Source organism: Idiotropiscis lumnitzeri, chromosome 12 (assembly GCF_059441095.1).
Source record: "Idiotropiscis lumnitzeri isolate Australia: NSW breed Sydney's pygmy pipehorse chromosome 12, RoL_Ilum_1.0, whole genome shotgun sequence".
In the NCBI taxonomy this organism is placed as follows: domain Eukaryota; kingdom Metazoa; phylum Chordata; class Actinopteri; order Syngnathiformes; family Syngnathidae; genus Idiotropiscis; species Idiotropiscis lumnitzeri.
In genome coordinates, this window is record NC_142402.1 from 10,911,758 (window position 1) to 10,930,329 (window position 18,572).

The window sequence follows — 18,572 nt, forward strand, 5'->3', positions numbered from 1 at the left end:
TCAGCTGCAGAAGCGTTTATTTGAAAATGGCATCCATTTGAGAGGATACCTTCATTTGTTAAAGATTGACTTTCTCAAACAGTATCACAAACTCAGCGCAGACGTGTTTATTTGAAGGAAGCGTTTCTTTCCGAGGTATTGTTTAAAAAAAAAACTATTTCCTCAAAAGTGGTTTATTAATATTCTATCCACTGTAAAGCATCTCAGTGTCCAGAAAAGGGCAGAAGTGCAACAATCATCTGATCCATGATTATATCCTCCTCCCATTTTTTTGTGTGTGAATCGTCCCTAGCAACAAGGGTAGGAAAATAAATGGTCTTAAACGCTTGTCAGTCTGATGGGTTGAAGCTTGGCTGTGGCTTAGCGCTAAAGGGTTTTATTATGAATATTATGCGGATTATCTCGCAGGTTAACACCTCCCAACAGCTGCTGCTTCTCTCACACACTTTGCGCGCATCAGCACGTTACAGCAACACAGTGTATTAAATAACGCCAAAGTTGAAAAGTACACTATATTCTGATAAGTATTTAAGTAGTCACTTGTTGCTAGGCAGATTTTAGACATTGAAAAAAAAAAAATCAATGTTGGTTGCTTTTGTTTCCATGAAGACTTGAGGCACAAGGCACGTTATCTTACACATCACCACCTGCAGGATCTGGTGGGGCAATGCCTCATTTGCCCCCAAAACAAAATGGCCACTCATCAAATAAGGCAAAAATTTAATTATTAGTTATAACAGTTTGTCGAAATAAAAATAAAACATGTCTAAATTGACCCAAAAAAATGTTTGCGTTGTTAATAGAAAAAACAATTCTGACAGGCTTCAATTTAATTAAAACACACACATATATATATATATATATATATAAACAAAAAATCAATAATATCAATATTATATAATTATATCAAATTACTTTTGGTCACTTAAATTTTATTTAAATATGTATATTGTCACAAAAAATGTTTCATGTTGGAATTCATATTGAGTGAAAAATCAGATTTTTAAGATATTTTACATACCATACCTAATGTGGACAGTGTTTTCAGTTTGTATGCACATTAAAGTGTTGTTAAATAAGGCATGGTTCAACATGCTTAAAACAGTTGGCTGCCAGCTAATGTAATGTTTTTATTTTATTTATTTTTGAAAAAGCATGACAAACAAAAAAGAATTGCTCAAACCATGCTTCCTTCTAACACCGCACAAAAACAAATGGAAGCGCTTGAATTGTACAATAAACCTTTAATAAATAGCTTCATTAGTTTCCCATATTTACATCATAACCACCTCGACTTAAATGTCGCCATTACTCGTTTTCTTGGCTAATTTTAGGCACACAGAGAAAGAGGGGGAGGGGCGGGTGGATTTTTACTTCCTGTTTTGTTGTACTATCTTCAAATGTGCAACCAAAACCACCCATACTGAGAAAATAAAAAAAAATCAAGGGGAAGGGGCCTTCCAAAATCTGTCATTTTAGGTCACTTTATACAGTCTGCTCAGACTAAACAGTTTACACTGTGAAGCTCCAAATGTACATTTTGGTCCAGTATATGATAAAGCAAAAAGAAACATTGGCGTAAAACATCTCCTTCTTGGATACAAACCAAAACAAAAAAAAAGGAAAAAAAGAAAATGCCGGACAGCATCAAACACTTAAGGGGGTTATAAAGTGGCCCGCGCGCTGCAGGTTGTCCAACGGTGCTACTCAGTTTGTTTTGAAAGGTTCTGTGATCAAGAATAAAGCCGTTTTAAAACAAGTACAGACTAACCAAAGTGAAATGCTTGTCATGTGAAAGGAGATGGACGTCCCATTTTTATACCATTCCTAAAATAAACAATGTTTTAAAAGGCTATACATATTTATATAGATAAAAAACAGTATGTCTTAAATTGGCAGCACAAAAAAAGAACAAAAAAACAAGAATAAGACAAAAACAACAAAAACAAAAAAAAAAACCGCATTGGCACAAATGTTAAACTTGGTTGGCGAGTGACTTTGAAATGCACTTGAAACGTTTACAGTGACACAAAAACAACAGAGGTTAATGGAGCTGGAGGAAATGCAGGCGTAAAACAACATATCTGGTAAATTAGGAAGCAAGTGAAGCTTATGTCAAATAAAAATTTAAATATTTTGAGAGAGCGCTTAACCGAAACGTTTAAGTCGAGAGTGAGGGTTCCCAACTCCAAAATAGATCGGGGATCCATTTTTTGTGGGATCTTACAGACGGTACTGTATATTTTACGGAAACAGCTCATGTATTTGTATGTTTTAAATGTTGAGGTGAAAAAAAATGTAACCTGTGATGGAGACACGAGGAAGTAAGAGTTTGAAAATAGAAAAGGAAGATGGGAATTGGGAGATGAGGAAGTGAAGAAGAAAAGCAGTAAAGAAAGGGGGAATGCAAGGAGAGAAGACATAAAACATTGGATGTTGAATGCAGAAAATTATGGGAAGTTTGAGAAACCAGTCAGGAAGTTGCCCCCCCCCCCCCAAAAAAAAATGGGCAAGAGGTTGGGTGTAAAGGCAGGAACTGGGACTCAATGGAGACACGTCAGGAAATGGAAAAATAAAAAACCCAAAATACTGAGGGCATAAGGAGGGGGGTAATTTTAGAAACCAACTAGGTTGGGGGAAAATGCAAATGTGTCAGAAAGTGGAGGAGGCAAAAACTGTTAAGAAAACTGACAAGAAAAAAAAGTGGGGGAAAATTCAGAAGGCAGGAAGTGGGGCAAACGACAAGGCAATGCAGTAAATAGGGAAAATAAAATCAAGAAACAAGACAAGAAATTGGACAACTGGGACAAATGGAGACAAGGTAGAAAGTGGGGGAAGTTTTTTTTGTTAGGGGGGGGCTCCGATGGGAGCAATATGATCAGATTACAGCGCCTTGTCAGACCGCAGTCGTCATAAAGGTTACATATATATTCTAGAAATTTATCTTAAGTCACTTGAAGGCAACATTTGTTGAATTAAAAGTGGGGAAAACAAAGTGTACAGTGTCTGTGTGTGGACAGAGAATGAACAGTAAGAGTAAGGTTGCAAAATTCCAGAAATTTTCAAAGACGGAAACAATCTATGGGAATTAACGGGAATTCAGGGAGCAAAATATATTTGAGTTTAATCCTGACTAAAAGGAGATTGTGTTATGTAAAACATCACATGAAAGCAGGGACGCAATCAGAAGCCTTTCAGTGGGGAGGCCAGGATGATATAACGCCTCAGTGACGGGTGGCCATACACACCTGCGCATCATTTGCAGGCTCATAGTCATTGTTTATCATACCATCCACAGTCAGGGTGTCATGAAAGAAAATGCACACATTTACAGAGGCAACACACTCAATCGACGCACGGACAAGTCAAAGTCAAAAGCAACGTTTTGCTGAGCATAATTTATTAGAGGACGTTGTTTTGCTTTAGTGTACTAAGTCTGCTTCTATCTCTATTCGCTAGTTAGCCAATTAGCGTGAATAACCGTCACCAAAGCCATTTTGCACATTGTGATCTAATGCTCAGTCATTGAAATCTTGTCTAAAAATAACACATTGACACAAAAGATTTTTTTTAAATTCTTCACAATTGTAAACATTCATTTTTATTTTGGTTTGTTGCGGCTTGTATTATGTATTGTGCAAGATTGGTATATGTGTGCATTTGATGACTGTGGAGGGTATGATAATGACTTTTTGGCCATCGTATTCGCTCGCTACTGGTTTTGAATGACATTGTGTGAAAAAAAAAAAATCACACACTTTACTGAAGCCCAATTATTTTACAATTTACATTTAAATCAGCTGTAAGCTTCAAAGACAGAGTACCAATGGGTCTAAGAACACTGCATCTGTGTAAAAATGGCAGAAAAGTCACAAATGTGGGTGTGGCCAAAGAGTAAGCGAGGCTAGCCACCACGTTGCTCCGCCCCCGAGCGAAAGGGTTGAGCATAAATGCGGAAGCACGCTTGAGGAACGATACTTTTTTGATTTGTGTGACTTTTGGATGGGGGGGGGGGTGAGTGCGTTCAAGTTAATTTCTGAATTCATTTGTTGGATGGGTGAGTAATATTTAAGTCAACGTTGAGGTTTTTGTCTTTCAGACTTGATTGTTTAACAAAATATTTGAAACTATATATCCAAATAAATCATGGTGTTCATTTGTATTATTTTTTTTATATTAAAAAAGATATTTACATTTATGCTTATTAGTTCCAAAATTCCCAATCTTTGCTTCCTATGGAAGAACCCATTTGCAACCCCCGTAAACAGTGAAAACAAAGACGAAGACGAGAGCTTTGAACTGATCCGAGTGGCCTCTACAGTGGTCTGCTTTCCTGGGTCCCTGCTAGGTAATTCCTCCTGACTGGCAGCATGTGACGAGTTAGTAACCGATTGAAACCCCAGCGCCACTCACACCCACACTCCACACGTACACACTCACACACAAGTTCAAAAAATGGTCCATGGTTATACGCTGCTGTCATCCAGCAGAGGTTCTTTCCCCTCGGCCCCGCTGCCCTGCGGGCTGTGCGAGTGGCTTTGAGCCCCGTTGCTGTGCTTCTTGTAGGCGCCGGGGCGAGCGCCTGGCCCCGTGTGCTCGGGGATGAACAGCGCCACCAGCAGGGAGAGCAGCACTGAGCAGGCGCCAAATAGGAAGGGAGGGCCCGGGATGATGGCGCTCTGAAAGGAAGGTTTGGAGGACGAGACCACAGGAACGTGAGCCATCGGGTTGATGAATTGCATGAGCACCTCCAATGCACTAGGTGGCAATGTGGCGCCTCGTACATGTTTAGCAAGCTGGTACCATGCATGTAAACAGCAACATTTGACTCGTGTGTCTATTATAAGAAGCCCAACTCGAGACACGCTCTCGGTAAAAAACTCTCAGAGCGCGGACGGCTTCACTCAAACTGTTCGGAAACTCACTGCGTTGCTCATAAGTGCTGTTGAATTCTTCAGTGTCCCAAAAAGGAGTGAGTGAGTCAAACTAGTTATATGTCGCACGTTTGTTGCCATGACTACTCTTCTTCTGCTTTCATCTCTTTGACTTCCTGTTGACAATCAGCATATCATTTTGGTACATTAGCGCCACCATCTTAAGCATGTTACGATGAGGAAGCCGCTGGCTTTATTTACATGATTTCTACTTATTTTGTCTTTTGATGGTTGCTCAATACTTTTGGTAGAACAAAGGTGGTGGTAATGGACAGAAAGTCAATATGATTAGGGAACATGGATTTTAGGTGCAAGTACGAGCTCCAACTTTAAGCCCGAATGGAGTATAAACTGCAGGTCCGGAAAAAAAAAAGATCTAGGCCGAAAAATACTGTATTTGATAAGTTTACACCTGGAAATGTAGTACATAAATAATGTGACTATCATATTAATCTACGCTTCATAAAATTGTAATAAAGATTAATTTGTTGGTTGTTAAAAAATACTGCATGTGCGAGAATGCTCACCATTTTCAAGTATTCATTATTGGATCATTTCAGAGCCGGACTCGTGCCGCAAGAGATTCTCTCTGGTTGCTACCAAATGTGAACCATGTGTACTAACTAGCGGGGTGGCACTAAGTTATTTGACTTTCCATGATGGCATGTGGGCAGAGAACGGCGGCAATGTTTTGATTCACAAACAAAAGGCATCTTTCGGACAATTCTGGGAGTCCTTCGAAAAGTGTTATTTGTCTCGCCTGCTAGTGCTCACCTCATCCGTAGGATTAGCCATATTGGGCTTGCCGCCTTTCTCTGAGGCGTCCGTGTCTGTCAGCTCCACGTGGAAAAGGTAAAATACAAAGCCGTAGAGTGCAGGACCAAGGCCGTTGCACAGGCCCCGGATCCCCGTGATCATACCCTGCACCACACCTGTGGGACAAAAAGGGAAACGGGCAGTGTGTTGGTTGGCGCCTGCTGCGGCTTGTGAATAATGATTGGTGGACAAAAGGAGAGATTGCTTACCTTGTTGGTCCGGGTCGGCATTCCGGGACACAATGGCGCTGATGGCGGGGAACGTGATGCTGGACATGGCTGCTACGGCGCCAGCGGCCCACATCATCCTGCGACACAGGAGGATTAACCATAAAATCACTTTATTGGGTGCTCCCAGCTCAGTTGATCTCTGTTGCCGATTAAAATCGCAGCACCTATGAACATAAATTTACCTTGGTCCCTGCCAGAGAACCTCAAATGGCTTCTGGCAGAGAAATGCCTGCTCTTGGGTTAATGAAAGAATTGTATGAGGAGTCAGACAATGCTTCCCCCTGGTGGCGGACGGCATAACTACAACAATTGCAAGCTGACACTTCAAAACTTGAAAATATTTTGTTGCAGAATTAAAACACACACATATCTGCTCAACTGCAGATGTTGTGACTATTAGGTGGGAGGCTTTTACTTACTTTATTTTTAAACAAGTTAGGCACCAACATGCCCACGTAACTTGTGAGGCTAAAGGGCTCACATAATGAATGGATGGATGATAAAGTGTTGACTAAATCAAATAAATAACAATAATTGTTTGATATAGTAATAGGGGGGAGGGTGTGTGTCAAATAATACATTCAAATGCAAAACACAATTCTTGATTGCTTGATTTATCGATGGAATCATCAATAAAATAAGTGATCCGAAATATATTCGATAATGACAGCCCTAAATGAGTCTATGAAGAGATCAGTACAATCACCTGACTTTTTTTTTAACCAATTTGGAGATCGGAGCAAATTAGTTATTTGCATTATATAGCCCTTTAGTATAATATATCCAATTACCAATCATGAAAGCAGCAGCACACTAAGCAATGCTTCCGTAGCTGAATTGGACGGGACCATTGCAAAAAAATGACATAAGCATCACAAAGACCACTTTTGGAAGAGTTTAAATCAATTCAACTCATTCTAACATTTGATTAAACCACACCTAGTTTAGAACAACTGTAATCTCTTACACTTTTTCACTCCCTGACACACAGATTTTGGCCTGTTTTATCGCTGCTTCTCCCCCACTTGTGTTTGGTGGCGGGCCATGAGACTTATTTAATGTAAAATATGTGCCTTGGCTCAATAAAGGGTTGGAAACACCACTAATGGGGAGGCTATTTCCAACTATTCTTGGATCCAAACCCCACTAATAGCTTTGAAAACCAAAGGGAAAAAATGCAGGGGGTGGCGTCGACATTTACTGACCAGGGTTGCGAGCCAAAGCCGTACCAGGCCAGCTGGAGGATCTGGAAGCCAAGTCCCAGCAGGATGGTATTCTTGTTCCCGATGGATCGCATCAGGATGCCCAGCACTACCGTCTAGAAGTCACACACATACAGGGAAGCCATGAGTACGCCTCTGACTCGAGTCACAAAAATAATAATAAGGTAATATTAAGAGATTACGGCAGCACCTGAGCTAATATGGAGAGGATGCCCACTACGGCGATGAAGGCGGCCACCGTCTCAGACGAGAAGCGGATCACCTGATGATTGTTTGGATAAGAGAGGTAAGAGGGTGTGCTGTTGACATGCTTCGCTGACTTCATCATAATCAACAACAATAGTAGCTTCAACTACTCTATATGTATAGTTAGGCAACAAACGTTACCTTTTGTCACACTTAAAGTGAAGACGCAAAGTCATTAAAGCGTCTGGATGGACCAGTTTATCCGACATTATTTACATAAACTAAGTGACTCGGACGGTGGAACCTCCTAAGTCAAACAGTCAGCAGCAGCTTCAGTGATTTGAGCTAATTCTTTAAATTGAGTATCTAATAAACTTTTCCAAAAAAATCCTAATTAGTTTACTAAACCGATGCTAAATAGATGATATACAGTACAAAGCAGGCAATCACAAGATGGAGTTATACAACTATTTAAGTATTTAAGTGTTTATGGAGCATCAACAGAATTATTTGCAAGATTTTTTGCCAATGTTTATCAATTTGTAAGGAGGAAGGAAGGAAAAGAGTTGTGATTGGAATATAAAACATTTGTCAACAAGCGAGTTGACTTGAACAATTTAGCTGCTTTCAAAAAATGCATTACAAAAATAAATAAATAACAACTAAAACATTAGCTGGATCATGTTCAAAATTATTTTGATAAAGAACTTGACTTTTAACGATTCATGTGTCATAACCGTTGCATGTCAGAATGCTATTTCTATTCCGAACAATTTAAAGACAAGAAGCGTCATCTAATCTGCTGTACTGTATTTAGAAGTGACACTCAACAATCACGCCCAATGCTGATGTCAACTGGGCGTTATCGACGAACAGATGCCTACCTGTCTGAGATAGAGAAAGAAGCTTGAGTACTGGCCCGCCTCAGGGAGGTAGGAGAGAAACACTGTGATGCAGATGAGCAGCACCGTCGAGTCCTGGCCCACTTTGCGCAGGGACTGCAAGGCAATAACGACAACAATAAAAACAACGCTAAATTATATCTGCCTAATTTGCTGCTTTACCGGCTAGCACTATTCACGTATCACTGACCAACACTTGGGACATCATTTTTCAACGCATCCACACAAGATTGCTTTTCTTACCATACACACAATTACGTTTATTGAACATAATTTTCTTCTTAATGTCATTTCTAATTCAAAGTGGTGAATAGTGTCATGCATCTATTTTCAAAACGTGTACGCCAATCATTTTTTGTGTGCATTAAAAATTCCAGGCATAGCCGGTGGGGCTGACTCACAGCAAAGGGATCGGCCTGTTCCCAAGAGATGGGCGCGCCCCACGACGCCGGCCTCATCTTCTCGGGAAGCGACTCGGGCACGGCCACTAGGATGAAGCAGATGTCCAGCAGTGCGATGGCCGTGGCCAGGATGACCACCAGTGTGTCACCGTAAGCCACTGACAGGTAGGCGCCTATGGCCGGGCTGGTAACCAGGCTGGCCGCAAATGTGGCCGACACCTGAGGAAGAGGGCGTGGCCAAAAAAACATTGTTTGTTGGAGGGAGTTGTTTGAGAACCACAGGCTTTATCGGGGTGGAGGCAACCTGTTTGTTTCGTCCCAGAGTTGAAATACAACTCTTTCGATTTATAAAGAACATAATGAATAGTTAACCTGACACCTAGCAGATATCTTCGCAATTCTATTTGATGGGTGTTGATCAGAAGATCAACCTTCAATTGTATATTCGAGGCAGACGTGATGCTTACCTCTTCGCATACCCATGCAAGTTTTAGTTTGCATTGCCGTTCAATAATAATTTGTTAATTGTTAGGGGTTTGCCAAAAAACAAACAAAAAAATATATTCACCTATCAGGGTTCTATGTACTAAGATTCAATAAATCAATGTCAAATTTCAGAACAGTTTGTCACGATTTTTCAAAAAGCAAATGCGAAGCTACCACTTTCCTCCAGCAGATGGCAGCACACAGCCATCAGAGAATTAAGAATTCAGTGGAGTCACTACATAACAAATGCTAGAACACGTTTTGGCGTGCACGCATGCTACCGCGTGTTTTAAGATGGCATATATTTTACCATGGCTATGCCCAATAATACAGTGGGCTTTATGTATGTGTTAAATACAGAAATACCACCCGTCACGGAGACAGCATCTTTTAAATACGCTGGGCTGTATGGTCGTAAAAGTACGGTAATTAAAATAGACCAGGCTCTTGAAGGTATAAAATGGCTGGGTTATTATATGACTGAGGATCGCGTTATTACGGTGACCAACTGTGAGCATATTTATTCGATCAGAAGAGTCAGGAATGTGTGTAACAGCAGCAAGTCAGTCAACATTTTCCTTCCCTATTTGGTTTAGACGATAAGCGGCTTCGATAATGGATGGATGGAAATTTGAGTAAACAGAAAGTCAGAATAAGAAGTTGGTAAACAATAATGGAACATGTAGCTAAGAGCACAGCCGATGGGCTTTCATGACTTGGCGTTATCTTCTGAAGATGACGTGATTTTGACAATAGAAGTTCCTCATAGTCGTTTGTGAGGCGATATCGCCAAAGCGACATGGAGTAAATGAAGCGGTTATGCAAGCTATAGTCGCTTGCGAAAATATTCAACCCCCTTGAACTTTTTCCACATTTCAAGCTTCGTCAAACAAAGATAAAATTGGGATTTGTTTTTCTGGTTAACAATCAACACCAAGCCTGATGACGATAAATGGAGTTCACCTGTGTGCAATCTCGTCACAGTATAATGCACCTGCTTTCTGTTAAAAGAATATTGGGAAGAAAACAGCATGACGCAACTGATGAAGATTTTGATCAAACACATTAGTGTGTGAAATTTGGTCCATCTGTTTGTGCTACTACTAGATTTAGTCCCTCTGTTTCCTTTGCAGGAGTCAATGTTGACTCATTTTTGCATCTTTGCAAAGGGAGAATAATTTAATAAGATCTTATTTGATTTCCTCACCAAGCCATACGCCGTGCTTCTCTCGTGCTCCTGCGTGATATCAGCCACGTAGGCAAAGATGACAGAGAATGTGACTGCGAAGACCCCTGACATGGAGATGACGGCAAAGTACCACCTGGAGAAGGAGGGAAAAGCCGGGTCAGAGCGAGATCGCCTGACAGTTTTATTGACTCGCACACACACTCACCACGGGCTGATCTTCATCAGCGGAATGGGCGCGCATGTGAAAAAGACGGTGAGCAGCAGGAAGGACTTGCGGCCCCAAACGTCTGACAAGGCCCCGATGAGCGGAGCGCTAAGAAATGACAGCAGGCCCTGTGGATGAGGAAAGACGGAATAATAAAGACATAATGAAGGATGAAAAACAAAACAGAGACGAGACTGTATTTTTTCCTCAATATTTTTGTAGATTTTATAGTATTTGCACAGTTCAGAAAAGAAAATCAAGCGTCTTAGACAAATTTATTTTTGATTATTTTTTCCATTTCATTTCTCAAACAAAATGAATGTACTATTTATAGAATATTTTTGAAAAATGTTTGTATTTTTTAAATTAACATTGTTTGTTAGATTTGTATTTTCACATTTTTAAAAACAATTCTTACATTTGTCCATTTGTTTTATTTTATTATAACTATTTTGCCCAAAAATTTAGTATTCTTAGTCTAATATTTGTGTATTTTTTAGCTATTATGTTCGTATTGTTCAACTAATATTTTTTTCAGTTTTCAGATTTTTCTTCTAAAATTTTTGTCTAATTCTCGCGTGATATTTTCCAAAATGTATGGCCAATACTTTTGGCATATACTTTGTGTTAATTTTCAACTAATATGTTTGCCATTTTTTAATATAGTAACTCAGTATTTTTCAAATATTTACGTCTTCCCCTCCACCAAATATTTGTGTTTCCATCTATTCTTTTGGGATTTATATTTTTATCTTTCCCCCTGCTATTTATGTCTTTTGTTGAATATTTTTGCATTTCAGACTGCTCAAGTGTTTGACTTGGGCCACTTATTCCTTTAGCAAAATGGTGATAATATTGATTATTGTGCTCACGATAATGATATGTAATGTTCATAGTGTATATTTCCAGTCTTGACAAATCTACACAAACCTGCGCTATTTTGTGTGCATGTTTCCTACCTTGACGCCATGGATGAGGCCATTCATCAGGAATGTGTGTTGGGGGAATGTCTGGTGCAATACCTACAAAACAATCCACAGTTTACACGGTGTAAAGCAACTGGAGAACGTAGTGCAACACAATACAATAATGATACATGTGAAGAAGCAAAGAGGAAAAGTGGAGGTGAAAGCGGAGTTCAAATCAATGGTGGCACAGTTCAGAGTCCACAGAATGTTATGTGCGCAGTTTGCTTCATCACTGTACTACCTGGCTTCAAGGCACACAAGTCAAACTCAAGGGCTGTGCAAGTACAATTGGTTTAAAGCATTAAAAATGATGAAAATATTTAAAATTAGAACAATAATAACAATGTTATGGGGTATAAATGTATAAAATAAGAATATAAAATATCTTTCAAACAAAAACCACAAAATAATGACATGGTAAAAAAAATTGCATACTTTCAATAAATGTAACTAGATAAAAGTAAATGAGTATAACAGCCATTGCTTGAGGCGTAAATGAAATGAATGAAATTAAAATGAACAATAAGGTAATAAATTAAAAGGACAATAAATAAAATATCTAGAGTTTAAAATGTGAAAAAAAATTAACAAATTCTTGCCGCCCCATGGGACTCACATGGAGATGAGGCAGTTGCTACTGATGGATGCTAATGACAAAAAACGGCTCACTAGCACTTACACGCACTCAGATCACAAAGTCATTCACAAAGTCCCGAGGGAGTCGTGGAGATGACAAACAGCCGCAAACGTGACGCATGGACAGGACAATAAACTTGAACAACTAAGCCCTGAACAGGATGCTACACCGTAGCAGTGAGTGGATAATTATATGCATGTAATCAAGTGACGTCGCAACTTGGGTACAAATGTGACAGCGGCTGCCGCGTCAAAACTTATCAATTGCGTGTTTGTCGTCACCGAGCGACATTTAAAACAAGTGAGACAGCTCCTGCCACGCGCGTCACATGATCTTGTTTTACTGCATTCTCAATTGCTGACTTTTCTTCTATCTGGCAAAAAATAAGCTACAAGTAAGAAAAAAAGTCACTTTCAGGAGGCCGTAAAATTACATACGTGATGTCCTGGTAAAGTCATTTGTGAATATATTGGTAAAACGTGAGCTAATCCCCCCCTTGTCAACAAAGGAATGGCGCTCACAATATGGCAGCATGATGACCTTTTCCATATTTCCATTAGTGGCAGGCATTCACAAAAAAGACGCATCCACGCAGCCGTTCGGTGACGTCAGAGGTGGAGCTTACCGTGAGCATAGGGGTGGTGAGGAGACCCCACGCGAAAAACTCCAGGAAGATGACCACCACGGCGTGGTAGACGCTGGGCTCACCAATTCCTTGAGGCTGCAAGGAAACACAGGGGGGGAAAAAAACTGTTTAGTTTAGTCAAATTTCATGCCACTTAACATGTACGTGTGTGCTCTTTGAGGGCGACTTTGATCTTTAAAACTGACAGGAGGTGCCAGGACATTCGTAAAAAAGAAAAGAAAATAATAATAAAAAAAAGGGGGGGGGCAAATTTGTTAACACATATCTGCTTATTCTTTTATTGTAATAATAATTAACTAATCAGTAACTAAAATACATATTTTAAAGCGAATATGTAAAATTGTTTATTTTACTGATATTTTCTGTGTTTTGTCGTTGGCCATTTTACCACGTTGGCGGTGTGTAACTGTCATGTACAGTATGAAAAATTGTTGCTGCGCTTAGCTTCCAGTGTGCACGTAAATAGGCAGGCACTCGAGGCAGAAGAAAAAATGCAGTGAGGAGGAACAAGAGCGACAAAACAAAAACATATTTTTTTAAAAAAAGCTTGCCTATTCCGTTTATGATGGGGACAAGTTTAACCCTTTGTAACCAAAATGGCATTACAAAACATACTTAGGAAGCCGGCAGCTATTCAACAGTGTCGCCAGTCTGACAATAACGCCTCCTGTCGATGGATGTTTCAGCATCCACATGAAATAATAATAGGCTGCTTCGCTATTCACGAGTGTGCGGGTAATAATGGAGGCCTCGACAACTGGGACAAAGGGCATTATTGGAAGCGAGGGCCCCACTGGAATAGAGTCACAACATTTCAGTTGTACACACACCATCAGCCACGATACAGAAATGCTCTTACACAAACCCAAATTCGCTTTTGTATTATTTGGACCAAAATATGACATTTACTACCTGTGAAACCGAGTCTGACTGCGACCTGAACAATTTCTATGGGATTTATTGTCGCATTATTGTTTTACTAGTCACTCATTTACTGCGGCCTTATCATAAAATGTGCAATTTGGGGGGGGGTTTGTCTAATTTTTTTCTTTTTTACCTTTGAAAGTTTTACATTCATCATACATTATTTCCTCAAACTTTGATGGGATTCACAGTGGTATTTTAAACAAAGAGAAAATATAACTGATTAAAGATAAACTCAACTCTATAGAGGAAAATGCCACTCAAGACATCTGGCAAAACTAGGGATGCACAGTTTGTGTAAAACTGTGCATTGTAATGAGTAATCAAAACTGGATTTCAAATCAATTTCAGCTGCTTTAATAGGCATTGATGTAAAACAAATTAATTGATGTGGAAATTTCAATCACAGAAAGGATTTGTAAGATAACTTTATATTCTCGTTTAGTTCTGCCACAAATAAAACACTGATATCAAGACCAAAATGTAGTTAAACAGTCAAAATATTTAGTTCATTTTCAATTTGTTTTTTTAACATTAAAAAAGTTACTTTATATGACAAAAATGCAGATGCTAAAATAAAAACAGCTACAGCTTTTAGTCAAAAAATTAGTCATTCATTTTGTTAACAAAGAAGAAATCAAAATCTGGAGCGTGAGTGAATTGTTACATCCCTAGATTATTGGGATGTAATGTGCATGCTCCTCCAGCAATGCACCGTAAACGTTTGTTTGCAAAGAAGATGAAATACCCCTTTGTTGATAGTTACTTTAACCTTAATTGGCTTGTTCATACAATGGTTGTGTAGCCAACTAACACTCTTTGAGTGCATGTTGACTAACCTAACCGTCTTAGGAGGGATGGGCTGTTTTGGGAGGACTCGGAACAATATGCACGCCAAACAGTATCTCAATGATATTGAAATTTTGAGTGAGTTGATTTATGTGAAAAAAAAAATACAAACTACAAAATTAGTTTTTGCGCTTAATGTTGGTTCTTGTTCAACGGATTTGTGCTCTCCTGGCAAGAGAGCCATTTGCATTGGGGGGTAAAATACAGTTATGTGGTTATTTTGTTGTTTGCCCTCTGTTATTTTGTTTGTTGTTGGGTTAGAGTAGTGGACCTTTTATACATACAACGAAAACATAAATAATATATATAAACATGACATAGATACGTATTTTGCCCATACCTAAAAAAAAAAAAAGTATTTTGTCACTTGTGTCAACACTAATGAAAACCTTTGGCCCCGTCCAGCATTTAAGTTGCCCATCCCTAGTCTTGAGTCTCCTTTAACTTGGGCTCATCGTAGCCGGCTATCCAACACCCGAGATGGCACGTCATAGAAAGGGTACGTACTGGACTAAAATTCAGCCAAAGAATATCCTTCTGACGACCGCCCGTCCATCAATGCAAGGCTACCTGGTCTACGCAACAGAGACCTAAAGTTACGCCATATTTCAACAACAAATACTTAAGATGCTAACCTCACTTTCATGGCAGTACAACGGGGATTCTCAATAATCATCAAAGGAAGCACGTTATGGCTGATGCCTGATTTCATTTCTGACATGTTCAATCGCGCCTGGAAGCTAGCTGAAGTTAGCGCACACAAACATGTTGTACATTTAATTATGTGAAGCACATCGAGTCACCTAATGTTTGAAATACGGTATAAATAAAGCTGACTTGTCTTTAACATTTCAAATCACACTTCATGTACACCATTAGTTACGTGTGTTGACAGTCGATGTGCCTACTAAGCAAACATGTAAAGACAGTGCGATACGTCGTGTCATATCGGGGCCGTCTCTTCGGTCTTTTCTTTTTTTAAATTTTAAGTGGTTGGCAAGTTAGATGTTTCGATGTTTCATAAACTGTTCCAAGTGGTAGATACAAGTCGCTCAAGACGTGACTTGGAATTTCAAGTCAGCTAACTAGCTTAGATTAGCTTCACCCATCATAGTCAATTTTGGGTGGCTAAACATTAACTAGTTGCGGGTTTCAAGGCTGGGGTGGGGGGAAAAAAAGCACCGCGAGCTAACCTGCGGTCGCGGAATTTCCACTTCACTTTTAGGGGGGAAAGTTCCAACAGTATCTGAGTTGACGTGCTAAACCAACGTCTAAGATACATCGCTAGGCCCCCGAGCTAGCCATTAGCCGCCTAGCCGTATCTCCACAGCGCCCGGCTAACGGTTATCATTAACCCCTCACACAAATCCCTCACTTAAAAGCTGTTACACCCACAGGTGTTGCTTTAAAATACAAGCTATTTTTGCAAGCGACGCCAGTTTCCGGAAATAAATAAATAAATTCCACTCACACTTCCTCCATCTTTTATGATAATTTTCTTGGCCAGAAGAATGCTGCGGTTGAGCCGCTTCTTCTTCTTTTTCTCCCCCGTCATTGTTCGCTCATTTCCATCCTTGGTGGTCAGCGGGTCATCGTGGTGGCGCCTCAATAACAAAATAGGTCGAATGATCCGCTGATGTCGATGGCTAAGCTCATTACACCAAGTACAAAACAGATAACAGCGAGCTAACTAACGAGATGATTCCTCATCTCCACCATAGCGACAACACCTCGCTTCGAGCTCTCTTCCGGAACCAAACATGGCCCCGCCCCCTGGCTAACGCAGTCGAGGCCGACGATTGGTCAGTCCGACTAGCCGGCTTCTGATTGGCCAAGTAGAAATCAGTCGGTTCAGTCAGTCCAGTTTATGGCGGGTTCTTTTCGACCAGTGACGCAACGGGAATGGCCATATTTAGCAAATATGTTTTTTCCCCTCATATACATTAAGATGCGTGTTTGTTCACTAAAAGGTAAAATATACATTTACGACAATGTAGAGGTGACAAGAGGTGATAAAGGCAATAAAGATTGTCTCACCACAATCTAATTTCCACTGTCACAATTTCTATGGGATTTGGATCACTTTTATATTAACCTATACATGTCAAACCGTCAGTAATTCTACCCTGTAGCATAGCCAGACCCTTTTTACTGAGGTACGATAATTCTTTCATTGTACACAAATCTAAACATAAAGCATTGGAACTGTTTCTTCAAATAGCTTAATTATTCCATGCACATCTCAGTGTTTTAATTGGCAAATACACTTGTATTATAATAAACATATAAAAGCAAGCTGGCCAAGTATACTATGCTCGTTTCTACAAGGAGTTATACAGTTTTTGGGACAAAAGCAAATCTCTTAAAATAAAATCTGGACTTTACTAATTTTGAACTCATGCATGGCGCCATCCAGCTAGTACCGCTACTCCACCCACACACACAGCTTTCCCAGGGGGCAGGGTTGCGGAATACTGCACGCACATTGCAATATGAGGTCTGGTTATGTGACATAAAACCAGCTTTACTAGATAATAAATATGTATTTGTACATGTGGACCACTAGAATAGGGTGCCTCTGCCCCAGTCGAGCTCTATGCCTTGTAGCGCCCCTGAATGTGCCTCATTATTTCAGAAAACCGTCAGTAATTCTACCCTGTAGCATAGCCAGACCCTTTTTACTGAGGTACGATAACTCTGTCATTGTACAATGTTTATGTGACATAAAAGCAGCTTTACTAGATAATACATATGTATTTGTACACGTGGACCACTATAGTAGGGTGCCTGTGCCCCAGTCGAGCTCTATGCCTTGGAGCGCCCCTGAACTTGCCTCATTATTTCAGACCTGCCCAATCCGTCCGAGTCGTTTGCGACAGCCAATCGGCGTCGAGAACGTACTTAACACTCGTACTCCGTTGTACGTAGACACCGCACAAACATGCAAATAAATAAAACTAATCTAAATAGATAAATAAAACAATATCGAGTACCTTTGGGCCCCACATACCGCACAGACACTGTCCTATTGTTTTTATTTCACCAACCACCACGCTATGCTTGTTCGGCGCGTGCATGTGACGTATTACGTACGTGGTCAACGCCGACAGCTTGGAGATCGGTTTGAAAGAATGACAGCATGGCGACTGACAGATTGACGTGAAGACCACTCAGGCATGGGGTGGGGGGCGTCAGAAGTCTGTGAAGCCACAGCTAAGCCCCTACAGCATTTCGTTTAATGTTCAAAATTACATTCATAATGACCAATTTTCCACACCACAATAGAATACGTATTGTATCCTACGCGTCTTGTATGGGATTTACGGTAGTTTTATTGCGACATGGGCAACTTTCATTTATTTGTACCCACACAATCTGTACGGCATTCATGGTTTTAGTCTAAACATTGGAAATTTTAGGGGATTTACAGTAATCCTTTTGTTGCCTGAGCCACTTTACGAGCACAAATCTCATTTGATTTACAGCCATTTTAGTGACACGAACAACTTTGAATGGGATTTCTTTCAGATTTGTTTACCAGTGGCAACATTTATGGGTTTTGTATTTTATTTTAACCCATAACTTTCAGATTATTATTTTTTATGTATTTATTTTTCCCTTATATTCTTTATTTTTATAATTTTTTCCATGTCTTCCTTTTTGTTTCTTCATTACAGCCCGTTAAGACCTTATCCTTGGATGTGATGAAGCTAAATAAGAAATCAAAGTTAAAAAAAAAACCTTTCAGATTTACAGTAATTTTAACACCTGTAACTTTTAGGAAAATTACAATGGTCTTTAAACTGCAAACATTGGAATTTACATGAGTCTTATTTACCTGTTTAACTTGAATTTATAGTAGTAACGTTTTCCAGGAATTACAGCAAACCTATTTTAACCACTTGTGTATCTATTGCTTTCTTTGTAAATAAATTATATGTCAAGTTACATTTTTACTATTCTAGGAGGAGGCAAG

The 18,572-nt window shown here is 39.7% G+C and overlaps 1 protein-coding gene across 1 annotated transcript; it reads right to left on the reverse strand.

Moving 5' to 3' along the window:
- Nucleotides 1–1,224: 1,224 nt before the first annotated feature.
- On the reverse strand, nucleotides 1,225–16,363 carry slc71a1-2 (solute carrier family 71 member 1-2). Its single transcript, XM_088311403.1, has 12 exons — nucleotides 16,068–16,363; nucleotides 12,803–12,898; nucleotides 11,532–11,594; nucleotides 10,573–10,700; nucleotides 10,386–10,500; nucleotides 8,693–8,911; nucleotides 8,274–8,387; nucleotides 7,394–7,465; nucleotides 7,186–7,298; nucleotides 5,960–6,057; nucleotides 5,709–5,866; nucleotides 1,225–4,679 (listed from the first exon to the last, which is right to left on the reverse strand). Exons 1-12 carry the CDS (start codon nucleotides 16,149–16,151, stop codon nucleotides 4,467–4,469), a joined length of 1,473 nt encoding a protein of 490 aa, XP_088167529.1. The 5' UTR covers nucleotides 16,152–16,363; the 3' UTR covers nucleotides 1,225–4,466.
- Between the last annotated feature and the right edge of the window lie 2,209 nt (nucleotides 16,364–18,572).